Source organism: Aythya fuligula, chromosome 2 (genome assembly GCF_009819795.1).
Source record: "Aythya fuligula isolate bAytFul2 chromosome 2, bAytFul2.pri, whole genome shotgun sequence".
NCBI lineage: Eukaryota > Metazoa > Chordata > Aves > Anseriformes > Anatidae > Aythya > Aythya fuligula.
In genome coordinates, this window is record NC_045560.1 from 121,489,509 (window position 1) to 121,504,736 (window position 15,228).

General features: G+C 38.4%; 1 protein-coding gene across 2 annotated transcripts in view; it reads left to right on the top strand.

The window, feature by feature from the left end:
- Positions 1-15,228, top strand: part of CHD7 (chromodomain helicase DNA binding protein 7) — a 128,396-nt gene that overhangs the window by 110,169 nt on the left and 2,999 nt on the right. Inside the window, exons 22-37 of one of the 2 annotated variants that reach the window (XM_032181484.1) lie at positions 4-209; positions 1,141-1,340; positions 1,938-2,097; positions 5,465-5,554; positions 6,069-6,172; positions 7,605-7,734; positions 8,021-8,093; positions 8,311-8,365; positions 9,090-9,318; positions 9,483-9,691; positions 9,832-10,509; positions 10,922-11,082; positions 12,733-12,960; positions 13,207-13,650; positions 14,247-14,468; positions 14,865-15,005. In XM_032181484.1, the coding sequence (XP_032037375.1) occupies positions 4-209; positions 1,141-1,340; positions 1,938-2,097; positions 5,465-5,554; positions 6,069-6,172; positions 7,605-7,734; positions 8,021-8,093; positions 8,311-8,365; positions 9,090-9,318; positions 9,483-9,691; positions 9,832-10,509; positions 10,922-11,082; positions 12,733-12,960; positions 13,207-13,650; positions 14,247-14,468; positions 14,865-15,005 (3,330 nt within the window). The remainder of the gene's footprint in view (positions 1-3; positions 210-1,140; positions 1,341-1,937; positions 2,098-5,464; positions 5,555-6,068; positions 6,173-7,604; positions 7,735-8,020; positions 8,094-8,310; positions 8,366-9,089; positions 9,319-9,482; positions 9,692-9,831; positions 10,510-10,921; positions 11,083-12,732; positions 12,961-13,206; positions 13,651-14,246; positions 14,469-14,864; positions 15,006-15,228) is intronic. The other variant, XM_032181485.1, reaches the window with a different exon arrangement.

Here is a 15,228-nt window from a genome sequence, read left to right on the forward strand (position 1 = left end):
TAGAATAACCTAGTCATTGATACACCAAGAGTAAGAAAGCAAACTAGACTCTACAGTGCAGTCAAAGAGGACGAACTGATGGAGTTTTCAGACCTGGAAAGTGATTCTGAAGAAAAGCCTAGCACAAAGCCCCGTAGGCCTCAGGACAAATCACAGGGATATGCAAGAAGTGAATGTTTCAGGGTAGAGAAGAACTTGTTGGTTTATGGGTAAGGATATACAGATTAAATGTTCTGGTTGTGACTAAAAACTGAAAATATGGAAATGATACTTGGTAAATAACTCTTCTTTCTCTTTTTTATGTTCACGTACCTTCTGGGTAACCTTTACCTCATTACACTATATGTTTGCCAGTGAGATTTTAAATTGCTATATATATAAGTTGCTTAAACATGTCTTATTTAGCTTAAAGTATCTGAGTGTCTTACAGATGGATATGAACTCATTGGTAAAATATGTGGTTTTGTTCTGGTTTCTCACAGTGTAAAGAATGCCTGAATTATCAAGGTTAATCTCACTTTTCTAAGCATTGTGGAGATTAACAAAGTATATTTGTAAAGAAATATGTGGTTGTGAAATCAAGTCAGTCCAGAGCTTTTTGGTGTAGATTCTGGTATTTTGGTATGACTTGAATTGAGCAAGATGAGGCTTTGTGTTTTTCCCCATCGGATTTATCAATCTGAATTTTATCTCTTTGCAAGCAAGTAGCTGTATTTGACTGCTAGCACAATGGGCTTCAGAAAAAGTGGCTTTATTTCTAGGAAGTTGTGTACAACAGTTGCTAATAATGAATTTCAGGATCAAAATAAAACTGATTCCCCAAATCCCATGATTGTAGGAATTGGTTGTTTCCTGTTCAGAGCTTACTGGGACTATTAGAGTTAAACATATGTACTTTATTATTTTGAGTATAGTTCAATTGCAGCTTTACGAGCAGTGAACTTATTGCCTGTTCTGTAAAATAAACATTCTTAACTCTTTGGTGCTGGAATTTGGATTCCCTGATGTAACCTGCAAAGGCAAAATGCATTAGAGCTAATACAGGAGGTCCCAACTTGCTTGGCACCGAGAATTAAATTGAAAGTCACAAATTAAAATACCAGTGCCCTGGCTGTTGTATTGAACATATTTTTCTTGTAGCTGGGGTCGGTGGACTGACATCCTCTCACATGGGCGCTATAAACGTCAGCTAACAGAACAAGATGTGGAAACCATCTGCCGGACTATCCTTGTATATTGTCTTAATCATTATAAAGGGGATGAAAATATCAAAAGTTTCATCTGGGATCTGATCACTCCAACTGCAGATGGGCAAACTCGAGCTTTGGTTAATCATTCCGGTATGTCTACCACAATCAAATAATGATGCTAGTAAATAGGAAAGAATTGCTTCAGTCATGCTATGTATTTAGTTCAAACTATAGCTGTTCTGACATGTAGTAGGATCTTGTCAGATTTTATGAGTAAGGTGGGCTTTGACTGAGTCGGTACTTAAAGGGGAACTCTCCCTCAGACACCTCGTTGGATGCAGTGCTCTTTGTCTTAAACTGGTTCTGAACAAATATTCTAGCCTAATTTTAAAGATATCTTCTACTGGAGTTAATCTCTTTCAAATGGCCATAAATCATAAAGCTTGTTTCCTTATGGCCATTCAGATGCATGAGAGTTTTTTAAAGAAATATTTATATAACACCATTTTCTGGCTAGCTCTCTGCATTTTTGAAATCTTCACACCTAAATTTGCATGAAAGTTTTGGTTGATTTTGTTATTTACAATTTTCTAGCTAAATTACATTGCTGTTCAGTTTTTGGTTATTGCGTTGCCCACAAGGGAATTAATATACCAGCAATCCTTAGCTGTAAATGTGTTTGTAATGCAGTTTGGGGTGAGAGCTTTTCTATTGAGACTGTATAAAAAATATTGGGCATTTGTGTAGGTCTGTCTGCACCAGTGCCCAGAGGGAGGAAAGGCAAGAAAGTAAAAGCCCAGAGTTCACAACCAATGCTTCAAGATGCTGATTGGCTCACAACCTGTAATCCAGATGTATTATTTCAAGAAGACAGCTATAGGAAACATCTCAAACATCATTGTAATAAGTAAGTATTAATAAATATTTCACTTACACTTCTCAAAGCATATAGTAAAAAGCATTACAGCTTCTTTGGGTATGTTTTAAATAGAGCTTTGGGGCTATTTAATAGGATGTAAAGAAGATTATTGTTTTTAATTTGGGGTTAATCAACCTATCGGATATCTGGATAGTTCTGTAAGTTCTTTATGACTTATCTGGGCTTAAAACTCAGTTATGAAGAGTTGTTTTGTACTTAACAAATGAGAATGGAATCAAAAATGTGGTTATTCTTATTAGTATACAAAGGACAACATTATTTAAGTCTGTTTCTCTTCATAAATGGCCATCCCAATCTGCTCTGCATTGGTGTGGCCTAACCTCACCTGTGTGCTGTTTTGGGTGCCACGATATAATCGGGACATAATTGTTAGAGAATGTCTAAAGATGGTGAAGGGTCTAGAGGGCAAGCCAAATGAAGAGCATCTGAGGCCCCTTGGTTTGTTCAGCCCAGAGCAGAGCAGGCCGAGGGGAGGCCTCATGGCGGCCTGCAGCTCCCTCATGAGAGGGGGAGGCGCTGAGCTCTGCTCTCTGGGGACAGTGACAGGACCCGAGGGGATGGCATGGAGCTGGGACAGGGGAGGGGCAGGCTGGGTGTGAGGGAAAGGTTCTGCACCCAGAGGGTGGTCGGGCACTGGGACAGGCTCCCCAGGGCAGTGGTCATGGCACTCAGTCTGCCAGACTTCAAGAAGTGTTAGAACAATGCTCTCTGACACCTGGTCTGATTTTTAGGGGGAACTGTGGGAAGCCAGGAGTTGGACTCCATGATCCTTGTGGATCCCTTCCAACTCAAGATATTCTATTTGTTTATCCCAACTTGTTGCGGGGTCTACCAGGTTAACATCCTCTTCCTTAGTTGTCTTCCTTAGATGTTAAATATCCAGTTCTTAGATTCCTGAGTTTCATGAAGTAATTCACCTATCCATGGGTATATCTCATCTCTTTGTTATTTTGAATCATTGCACTGATTTGATTTTTGCAATTCTAAATATGTTACTAAAGCTTATGGGAATAAAGATCATTCTGTTTTGATTTGAGTGTTTGCTTAATTGTTGAACAAATGTCTCTTAAGAGCATCTCTTACTTTTTGTTTTTGCTTTTATTTTGTAATATCTTAGTTATTTTTGTCAGCTTTTTTCAACAGTGTTCTGCTTCTCCATCTCAGTTTTGCTTTATATTCTCCATTATAGACAAACATAACCCTTGCCCCAATTCTTTTTGTTTTTAATTTAGGCTCTTAATTGGATATGCACCATGCAAATATAATGCATTGCTACTGAAAAGCCATCATTACTTTGTGTTTTTAATATTCATTGTGTCTTATTAATACTGTTTATTGGAAAGAATTATTGATTTGAAAAGTACCTGTGGCCTGTCAATAGGGGGTGTGATGTGAAGGAGGAAAGTCATTTAAGGGGTTTATTAGCTCATTTCCAGATGCTAACCAAGCTTAATTCTCAGCTGACAAAAACAGATACTTATGGAATTATACTAGCGAGTCTACATCCAAATAAACTCCCTTTTGACTTTTTTTTTCTAAACTGTTAGTCAGATCTGTTATTACATTTCACTTGCTGTTAAAGTAATTAATTTTATTTCTGTAACATGTCCTCATTAGTTGTTATATCAGTTTGCAGATCAGACTTCAACTCATTTTTAAAATACTGCTTATGTTATAATACAGTAGAAACATTACCAGGATCAGGAAGGCTGTTAATTCACCGTGGAAGAGTGTTTTCAGGTGCTACCTTTTTCCTTCACTTCCCTGATCCACCAGGAGTAAGTGAATTGTAGAAACAATATGTTTAGCCCAGGTAAAATAAAGCAGAGGTGGAAGCCAATTAATAAGTAATTTCTTTCAAAAGATAGTAGCACCAGTTGGCTTTGTAAGAGCTGGTGTCCTTTTCTCATGTGTAACATTTATGCTGTTCTAATGTAGAGGACTCCTAAAAGGTGCAAAGACCCTCTGCTTTTTGGATTTGTTTTTTATTTTTCTCTCCTCCTCTTCTTTGGCTCGCTGTAACAGCTGTTATTGCTTAATACAAAGATGATAGAGACCCTCAGCAGCTTATTTACATAGCCACACAGGGAGCGGGGACACCTTACTGGTCCCAGTTATCACGCATACAAAAAGAAGCATGTCTGACATGTTTCGAATTGTAGACATGACCTTGATCCAAATCCCTGCTCTTCCAAGGACTGCTTGAATAACACGTGCAAAACTGGGTATTGCTCCTATTGCATCAGATCTCTAACGAGGAGCTCTCAAAACTGGTGGTCTAAATTTTTCATGCAACTGGGCGATCAGGTTACTGCCTCCCCGGTCACCCTCGCTGTTCCAGGAGCAGCAGCAATTCAACAGTTGCTGTGATGGATTTGGATACAGGGAGAGGGCAGGCTGAATAATCTCCATTTTAGCTGGTACTGATTCTACTTCATGAACTAGGCAGCAGGGGGTGCCCTGAATTGGGTAAACATTGGAGAATATGATGATTTTGAGGTAGATTTTTTTTTTTTTTTCTGCAAAGATGACCTCTTTTCTAGTCTCCTTGAGAATCCAGAGTCTGCCATTCTCTCTTCTGCCAGCTTATGCTGTGGCCACACCACCTAACAGCGGTTTCAGAAACGTGGTGTAGCAGAGATGGGGAAAACAAAGATGGGCAAGGAAGGTTTTTCACTTCCTTATAGCACTTAGGTTGTGCACAAGTAAAATTAAATAGCAGTTTGAACTATAAAGAGTAAAAATAGTTAATATCTCCTAAGGGAAATGGGGGATTATTTTTTCCTCCCATTCTCGGAAGCAAAAAGTTGTATAATCTGAAAAACCTGACATTCCATATTGAGGGTTTATTGTAAGGTAGTAAAACCAGATTTTATATCTCGTTTATTCCTACAACTTCTGATGTGCTTCCAAAAATGGTATTAAGGCAGCAGCTGAGGAAATTTTATGAGATAATGAAGCAGAACAGTTACTGAAAGCCATCTGCTCAGTTGTTTACAAACTTGCTTCAATACTTCAGAGGCAGTGGTAGAGTACGTGTCTAAACTTCACAAGCTGCACTAGGTAGAACTAAATGAAATGCGCCGGGGCTGGGCTGCGCTCGGTCCCTCTCTGTGCAGTGTAAGCGGTTGCCAGGCAGGCCTGTTGGAAGCCAGCAGAAAGCACCACACAGAGGTGATTATGTGCCACCATCTGTCACGCTTCAAGCCTACCATACAGCATGGCTAATCAGCCTTGGCAGGATGATGGATGAACAGCAGCAGCTGCCAAAAGCCACTGTTGGCAAACAGTCCTGAAGTTAAGAACTTTTTCCCCCCTCTGCCTTCCTCTCCAGGGTCCTGCTGCGTGTCCGCATGCTGTACTATCTACGACAAGAAGTTATAGGGGACCAAGCAGACAAGATCTTAGAGGGTGCTGACTCAAGGTTAGTGCAAGTGCAGGTTGATTTTTTTGCTTTCTGCTTCTGGCTTATATTAAAGCACATGTACTATAATAATTGCAGCATTTGAAGGTTGTTCTACTTCCTGTTAAATGTCTGTTCTCAAGCAGCCTTATTGTTTTATCAAGTGAAGGGGGTAATTTTCTTCGGGGAGGGAATAGTGTGGGAAATGACAAAAGCAGATTTTCAGTTTTGCTAATGTTGAAGGATTATTCTATCTCAATTTTAAAAATTAAAAAAAATATATATAAATACTAAGACCTTAAATGAGTCACGGATGGAAAACCATTGGCATTCTACTCCCAAAATAGCCTAATGTTGTTTTGATGTTGTTTTAACCATCCTAATTATTTTTCTACATGTTTCAGATTGTGTGTTGTTTTGTTTTTTTTTTTTCCCCCTGCATCAAAACGCATATTTAAAAAACAGCATGAACTACTTTTTTAACATCTTTGTCTTAGTAGCGTTTTTGAGAATGTGTATAATGCTGTCTTTGCAGTGAAGTAGATGTGTGGATACCTGAGCCATTCCATGCTGAAGTTCCTGCAGACTGGTGGGATAAGGAGGCGGATAAATCCCTTTTAATTGGAGTATTCAAACACGGTAAGTGATGTCTCACTCTGAACAAAACTCAGTTGTAAAGCTTTCTGTGTGTAGGACTGTTCAGTCATAATATTAACAAGTATTGTTCCAAAGAACTGTTGGCTTGTATCTCCCTTTTTTTTTTCTTGCCTGCATTAAAAACCTAATATGAGCTGTAAATATCAGATGCTGTTTTTAAATGTTTGCAGAACATTTGAGAAGAAAACATTACTTTCTTGGCTGTAAATAAAACAAAACCATATTTGTTTAAATAATAGCCAAATAGTAAGATAGATCTCCATAAACTTTGCTTCCAGCACTGCTTCACTTGCTAACTCTGCCAACCAGTGTCAAAGTGGACGGTGGGCTTAACCTCTGCTATTAATCTGTACAAGTGCCTCCTGGGCTTTGTTCCAAGCAATATTTCACAAATGTCAGTGTTGAGAACTCCCGGCTCCCTTGAGTGGGATGCAGCCTTGTTAACTTTGAAAGGCTGGGGATGCAGAGCTGGCATGATATATACAGTGAGCGATTCCTGATTATAATCCCAATTCTCTGGAGGTCGCAGAGGTATTCTCAGCAGCCCAGCCTGACTAAAGGGGAGAATGATGGCTTATAAAACCTTTCATGATTACAGTTTGGCTTGAGGCTCTACAGCAGTTAGGAGCAGTGTGTTGTAGTACAAATCCTAATTGAATTGTGCTGTTCTGCCTATGTACAGCAGCTCTGTTTTGTGGGCTCAGCTGAGGCAAGTCTAGTCTAAAAATCATTTTCCTGCAGTGCACTGTTGGGATCTGCCATTTTCCATCTAGTCAACTTGGGCAGTAAAAAAGCAAACAGCAGTTTGAAAACCATAGAGGGAACAGTGTCATCTTACTGACATGCATCATCCTAAACCTAATAAGACAGGTTCGTTGGCCTTACGTATAACCTATGTATACAGCGTTTTTGCAGCCTGCATTGAGGGTTCCAGCAGTGCTGCAGCTATAAATGTGTGTGTGTTGAGGGGGGTGGGGTGTGTGTGTGTGTTTCCATTCACATCTGCATGTTAGCAGTAGGGAGTTGCTGAATGTGGTGAACCACTGCAAAAGTCATATAGGAACCTTAAACAAGTTTTTCTTGTGAAAGATTTTCACTTTGCCGTATAGAGAGATGACACGGAAGAAAGTTTATACTTACGATTTATACTATTTGCTAATATTATTGATGTCAAAATGTTTCTTAACTGATGAAATTTGCCAATATGAAAAATTTCAATACACAAATGAAATGTTTTTTTCCCCAGTGTCTTTCTTCTTTTAATAAACAGATCCTTTAAAATCACGGTGACAGCTCCTTAGTTTTATTTAAAAATAAATAAATGAATCCAGAATATTATACTTCGCTACCTAAGCCATTGTATTTACAGTTGATCATAGCTTTAAAAAAAAATTGTTTCCCACTCTACATGCAGGTTATGAGAAGTACAATTCCATGAGAGCTGATTCTGCACTGTGCTTTCTGGAACGGGTTGGCATGCCTGATGCAAAGGCCATAGCAGCTGAACAGAGAGGGACAGACATGTTAGCAGATGGCGGTGATGGGTAAGGACGACATGAAAAAATTAATAAACTTTATCAGCATTGTATATGTTGGCATGGATTCATATGTCATATTCTGCTTACATCTCGTCTGAGGACCTGAAGGGATCATATAATGTAAAAAGTATGTAAAATTGTTTACACAGTTGAGCACAAAATATAAATGTGTAACTGGGTATACCATACTGATGGCTTTTGTAGCTTTTTTTGCCTTTTTTTTTTTTTCACAGAAAAATAGCCTCCTCTCAAAAACAACACATTTAAAATATCTGTTTTAAATATTTTATAGAGGTGAATTTGACAGAGAGGATGAAGACCCAGAATATAAGCCAACCAGAACTCCCTTCAAGGATGAAATTGATGTAAGAACTCCACATTTATGTAATTACTAGTATATATAGTCATAACTGATACTCCATGTTTATCTTAATGTGTAATTCTTAAGTTTGTAAGCTACCAGATAAACATACCTTACAAACATGCTTTTCTGCTGTGTTTGAAAGATAACATATTTTTCTTCTCACATGATAACATATGGTCAAAACTCTAAACTAAAATAACTTCTGTCTTCTCTTAAAGGAATTTGCAAACTCACCTCCAGAAGACAAAGAAGAGTCCATAGAAATCCACCCAAGTAAGATTATATCAAAGACATTTTAAAAAGGCACAAATAGACCATTTAGGAAAAGGTGGACTGCTTGTAATACCACGTGAGGAAATAGGTTGTGTTTTGGGAAAACATCACAGTAAACTTTTTAGTGCCAAATCTTTTCATGCTTCACATCTTTCAAAAACAATTATTTACTATGTTTGAATAATCCCACATTATGGTTTTCTGGGTTTCTAATTACATAGGAGGAATTGTGATGATAAAGACCGGATATTTCATAATGCTGCCGTTGATGTTTTTGCTGAGATAATCTTGAAGTTATTGTAGATATGTTCCTCAGTATGGAGGAAAATTGCCAAGTCTAAGTGAAAATAATAAAGTGGGAAATCATAAGCATAGGTGTTTTCACAGAGGTAGAGTGATATTTCTTAGTAACATATTTAAAGCTACTGCATTAATTTAAATACTTAAAGTATTCATAATATGTTTGCATTCATAACATTGAATAATAACACTTGATAGTTATCTCTAAATGCTTCAAAAGCATTTCGGAGTTCTTGGAGTTGGATGGTTTTATTCTATTTTTTATTTCCTACCAATGTAGTTATCCTGTTTCTAATTTGTTCTGCACCAATATTAATGAGGCATATGTTCTTATCTGATTAAACAGGATTCCAGTCTTAGCCATAGAAACATTGAAATGTTTAGTGGTGGTTTTGCAGTGCACAAATACTTCTCTATTCTCTAGACAAGCACAGTGAAAGCAATGCAGAGTTAGGCCAACTCTACTGGCCCAACACTTCAACCCTGACTACCCGTCTGCGTCGCCTCATTACTGCCTATCAGCGCAGCTATAAAAGGCAACAAATGAGGCAAGAGGCACTAATGAAGACTGACCGCAGGAGACGTCGGCCTCGGGAAGAAGTGAGGGCACTAGAAGCAGAAAGGGAAGCTATAATAACTGAAAAACGACAAAAGTGAGTTTTTCAGTGATTGTTTTTTTTTTTTAATCTTCTTTAAGCTTGCGTGTTACCAGTACTTCTGTTTTGAAAGAATAAACTAGAGGGTCTCGGGGGCATTCAAACTGTTTGGGCTGTCCTTTACCCAGCAGCCTCACTTTTCTTGTTTCTTCTTTGACTAGATGGACAAGAAGAGAAGAAGCTGATTTTTATCGTGTGGTATCTACTTTTGGAATTATTTTTGATCCTATAAAACATCAATTTGACTGGAATCAGTTCAGAGCGTTTGCCAGGCTTGATAAAAAGTCCGATGAAAGTTTGGAAAAGTATTTTAATGGCTTTGTGAATATGTGTAGACGAGTGTGCCGGATGCCAGTCAAGCCAGATGATGGTAAGTTTTACTAACTGTAGAAATCAATGTGACTTTTAAGGGGACAGTAGGATTGTTGGAACTTGATTCCTAGATGCAGTGATTTAGAAATGGGCATACATGTGATTGATGTTAAACTATACAAGTTGCTGTCATTGCAGAACCTCCTGATCTTTCTACTCTGATTGAGCCGATCACAGAAGAACGTGCTTCCAGAACTTTATATCGCATAGAACTGTTACGGAAAATCCGTGAACAGGTTCTTCATCACCCGCAGTTGGGAGAGAGGCTAAAACTTTGCCAACCAAGCTTGGACCTGCCAGAGTGGTGGGAGTGTGGTAAACATGACAAAGACTTACTGATTGGTGCTGCTAAACATGGAGTCAGTAGGACAGATTATCACATTCTTAATGATCCGGAGCTCTCTTTTCTTGAGGCCCACAAAAACTTTGCTCAGAACAGAGGGACGGGTAATGCAAATACTGTCTCTTCTCTAAACCCTCTGGGTGCTGGCTGCAGTCAAACACCACCTATTGTCCCATCCACACCAGTACAAGAAGAAAAGACTACAGAACAAACAGAGTCTAAAGTTGAAGGGTCTGAAAATCCAGCAGCCAAAGAAAAGTCTGATATCAAAGAAGAGACAGAAGTTGCAGATAAGGACACTAAACAGGACTGTGATGCTGAGGCTGAGCCTGGCTCTGTTAAATGTGAATTGAAAGACATCGAAACAAGTACAGATGTAGACCCCAAATCTATTTCAGAAAAAGGCTCAGAAGAAGATGAAGAAGAGAAACTGGATGATGATGACAAATCAGAAGAATCCTCCCAACCTGAAGGTAACTCACTGATCAGATCAACTCTGTGTGCTTACCATGAGCCCCACAGCTGTTCTAATTTGGGCGAGCTGATAAGTAGCATGCAAGGAGTCATTTTGGAGCTTAGGTTGGGGTACAGGTTAGCAGTTCTTCCTTTCCATGTATTGGGTGGCCTGATAAGCTTTCAAAAAAGCTATCCAGCATCAGTGGGGTTTTCTCCCACAAGGGAAGATTTCCAAGATAGCTTATTGATCCAATAAGCACGGTCTCTGTGCCAAGTGCAGAAGGCTATGGCTCTGTCATAATAATGACTGAACAAAAGCCTGAGTTAGAAATGTAGTGTCAAGCATGGTTGTCTTAACCTATTTAGTTAGGTTGACATGGGGTGGTTGGGAAGTTTAGTAGTTAATGCCTGGTCATGATTGTTATTCAGCAGGAGCAGTTTCTCAGGGTAAGAATTTTGATGAAGAAAGCAATGCCTCTATGAGTACTGCAAGGGATGAAACACGCGATGGATTCTACATGGAAGATGGGGATCCTTCTGTGGTTCAGCTTCTTCATGAGAGAACGTTTGCCTTTTCTTTCTGGCCTAAGGTTGGTTGGGGGTAGAACAGGATGCATCTTTTTCAAGACAGTTAAAATATGGGAAACGTGTTCTGCAAAGTAACAGAGTGCTTTATACAATTCTGCACTTCTAGTGGACGTGGGACTATTCTCTGTGAATGATTTGTGAAATGGCATTTTATTCTTCAATTCTGTACAAATTAGCAGAAGAAATGAATGGAATTGCTTTATGGTAAATGGTATCATTTAGTAAAACAACAAACTGCTGACAGACATGAGTTCCACAGAGGCTTCAGAGCTGTATGACCGCAGGATCATACCTCTCACACCTCCATTGACAGAAGCAAATTTATGATTTTGAATTATGGATTTCATCTGCAGAGCAGTCTGCAGTGTTGAGAGCAGAGATTTTGTAAGATCACCTTTTCGTTTTGGGGTGGGGAGACTGTAGAGAAGGGTACTGGTGACCTACATGATCTAAGCCATTATGTAATGTTGACAGATGTAATTGTATTAAGGTGCCCTGCAAATATAAGCAGCGGTTTTACATAGGATAAAGCTATATCTTATTTTGGTAACAATGCAGAAATGTATCTAATACTTTTTTTTTTAATATGAAACTTTAACCTCTTAATAAATGCATACATAATTTAGTACTCTACTTTGCAGAAAGGGTAGAGAGAGAAATAAAGTAGTAATAGTCTTAAGCTTACTAATCACCATAACAGGGCCATCTGGTTTGGGAGGGAGGGGTATGGAGGGGGGGGGACCTTGCTCTTAATAGGCTTATTCCTGGAGAAAGCAAGCAGTCTGTTGCAGCTGCTGAGATTTGCTAGTGTCTTTTGCACTGTTTTGCTGTTCAGGAAGCTAACTGATGCTCATGTTCCCTAAGCAGCAGTATTTCTCGTAGTTCTGAAGTTTCTTCTACTTCAGGCAGGTTAGCATAGAATCTACTTGCATGCTGAAACAGAAATAAAAATGATATTCATCTTCACTGCTTTCAGTATGTATTTTGGAAACGTGAACTAACATCTTATTTCAGGCACAGTGTAAAAATAAAACAAAAAATCCCTAATCTATATAGATTCAGCATAAGTAGACTAATAAACATAATTAGAGATTTTTAGTGTACACGCTTCAGTGAAATTTGAAGTGATAATGGGCGTGGAATGAAAATTGACATTCATTAGATGTCCCTAGGTTGGTGCCCGTTTCATAATGTTGAACTTTATTAATAGTGACGCTAATGAGGATCCACTTCCTAGGACAGAATTGCAGATCCAGCCTCTTGGATCTCAACAACTGCAGCTTTAAGATACCGCTTACAGATGTTTTGATTTTTCCCTTCCTAACTGTTGATTTTGCTAACAACTGAAGTTTAGCAGTATAAAATAATGTCGAGTTTCTGTTAAATCTGCCAGTTGGTATGTTGTCAAGAAAATTTGGTCTGTCTTCCTCTTTCGCCGTAATATAAATGCTTCTTTTAAATGCTAGTGATACTAAATTTTGCAAAATTCACTGTGCATTAGCTTCTGAGAAGGCGATCAGTTAATACTGACCTGCAAGAATAGTTGGTTTTCAGTGTACTTCTTAAGCTTTGCAAGCTGGACTGTGTAGGTACACTCGCTTAACAGGCCACTTTTGCACTAAAGGTTCATTATGTACTTTTCCTTTATGCAGGACCGAGTAATGATCAACCGATTAGACAACATCTGTGAAGCAGTGCTGAAAGGGAAGTGGCCAGTAAATAGGCGCCAGATGTTTGATTTCCAGGGGCTCATACCTGGGTATACTCCAACAGCTGTGGACAGCCCTCTACAAAAAAGGAGCTTTGCAGAGCTCTCCATGGTTGGTCAAGCCAGCATCAGTGGCAGTGAAGATATCACTGCTTCTCCTCAGTTATCAAAGGCAAGGCTGCATCTTTCTCATTCTTATACTTTTATCTTGTATGCACTTAGGTACTACTTTTGCATAATAGGAAAAAATAGCATTTCTATTTCTTATCCTATTTAATCTAAAATAGGAAAAATAAATAGTATTACTTTGAATACAATGAAGGCTTTGTTTTCTGAGTTATATGTTTGGACTTCTATTTTTAAACCAGTATACTAAACAGAGCGTTGTTAATGTTTGGAAATCCTTACATTTCATTAGGAAGATGCACTGAATTTATCGGTTCCACGTCAGAGGAGGAGGAGACGAAGAAAGATTGAAATTGAGGCTGAGAGAGCTGCTAAGAGGAGAAATCTTATGGAAATGGTTGCCCAGTTACGTGAGTCTCAGGTGGTCTCAGAAAATGGACAAGAAAAGGTTGTAGATTTATCAAAGGCCTCACGAGAGGCGACAAGTTCTACCTCAAATTTTTCATCTGTTACTTCAAAGTTTATCTTGCCTAATGTCTCCACACCCGTGTCTGATGCCTTTAAAACTCAAATGGAGCTGCTGCAAGCAGGTCTTTCACGCACACCCACAAGGCATCTACTAAATGGCTCTTTAATAGATGGAGAACCGCCCATGAAGAGGAGGAGAGGAAGGAGGAAAAATGTAGAAGGGCTTGATCTGTTATTTATGAGCAACAAACGGACATCATTGACTGTAGTAAGACAGCAACCTTTTTGTCTCCTATTTGTTCTTCTGTGTCTAGTACTGTCTGAATGTGAGTTTAAAGTGTTGTTATACTCTTGCTAATAGTAATGTACAGTTCTTATCCAACCAGTTTTTGCTTTGTGTTTAGAGCTATTATTTCTTTTTGAACCCGATAAAATGTTGTTTGCATCAAGTTTTTATTGTAGCAGTTTGTGCCTGAGATTTTAGTAGCTTCTACCTTCAAAAAGACAAACACAATTTTCATATTTTTTAAAATTTTTATTGCAAAGTGTATCATATTATAGCACACATTTTGAAGATTAAATTCATCTTTCTTTACCCTGTAGAAGGGGAAGGTTTGGGGTCCATTAACTGGGAATGCATGAAAACTACTCTGTCTTTAACTATGGTCTTTAATGTACAAGGCTGATAAATTTACAAAATTCCCTAATGTGGCAGTATTGCTTCACAGAGTATGAACATTTAAACCCAATTAACTCTTGCCTATTCAGAATCTCCTTCAGCCTTTAACTTTAGACCCTGAAATTATTTCTCCCAGGTAACTGTTGCCTTAACGTGAGACTTACTACTGGTGTTAATGTTTTCAGGAGGATGCAGAAGTGACCAAAGCTTTTGAAGAAGATATGGAGTCCCTACCAGCAAGGAACATTCCATCTCCTGGTCAGCTAGACCCAGACACTCGCATCCCTGTAATCAATCTAGAGGATGGGACCAGGCTGGTGGGAGAGGATGCTCCCAAAAACAAGGATTTAGTTGAATGGCTTAAACTGCATCCCACTTACACTGTAGATATGCCAAGTTATGTACCAGTAAGTATGCGATTCTAGAAGTGTGCTTCTGTTAAGTAAGTTTTACAGATACTGAAACAAATTTCTTCATACAGGATGCAGTCATTGGATTTTGTATCTGGCTGGATTTCAGTGGAGGTTTTCTCTTTAAGCTACACTTACTATAATATCTAAACACCCAAGAGGCACCAGAATACTAGGGCTAATTTTCTTTTTTTTTAATATTTATATTTAACAATACGTTAAAACAGTATTTGTGTCAAGTTGTGCAGAATTTCTTCATCTGCTAATAAGATTTTTCTGAGGATAGAATAATTGGGTGCTTCTTAAAATGTTTGTTAGAAGAAGGTTTCTTAATGGATGATTTTTGTCAAGAAAATGAGAAACTAAAAAGCAATACATTTCTCTTATTTCCAGAAGAGTGCAGATGTGCTGTTTTCCCCATTTCAGAAGCCGAAACAAAAACGACACAGATGTCGAAACCCTAATAAACTGGATATAAACACCTTGACAGGAGAAGAAAGGGTACCTGTTGTAAATAAGCGAAATGGGAAGAAGGTAAAAATTAAGTTAGTTCAGCAGAGTTGTTTAATACTGTCTTTGCATGCGGAAAGCAGGCTTTCTATTCCAAGCTTTCTTTTTAAGAAAAGTTTAATAGTTTGGCACGGGTATTTATTCTTACTGGAATCTACCACTCCCTTTAATCCTCCCTTTGCTCTTCTGATATGTTCATATCATTTAAGTTGAGAAAATAACTCCTACTTTTTGAAACTGTATAATT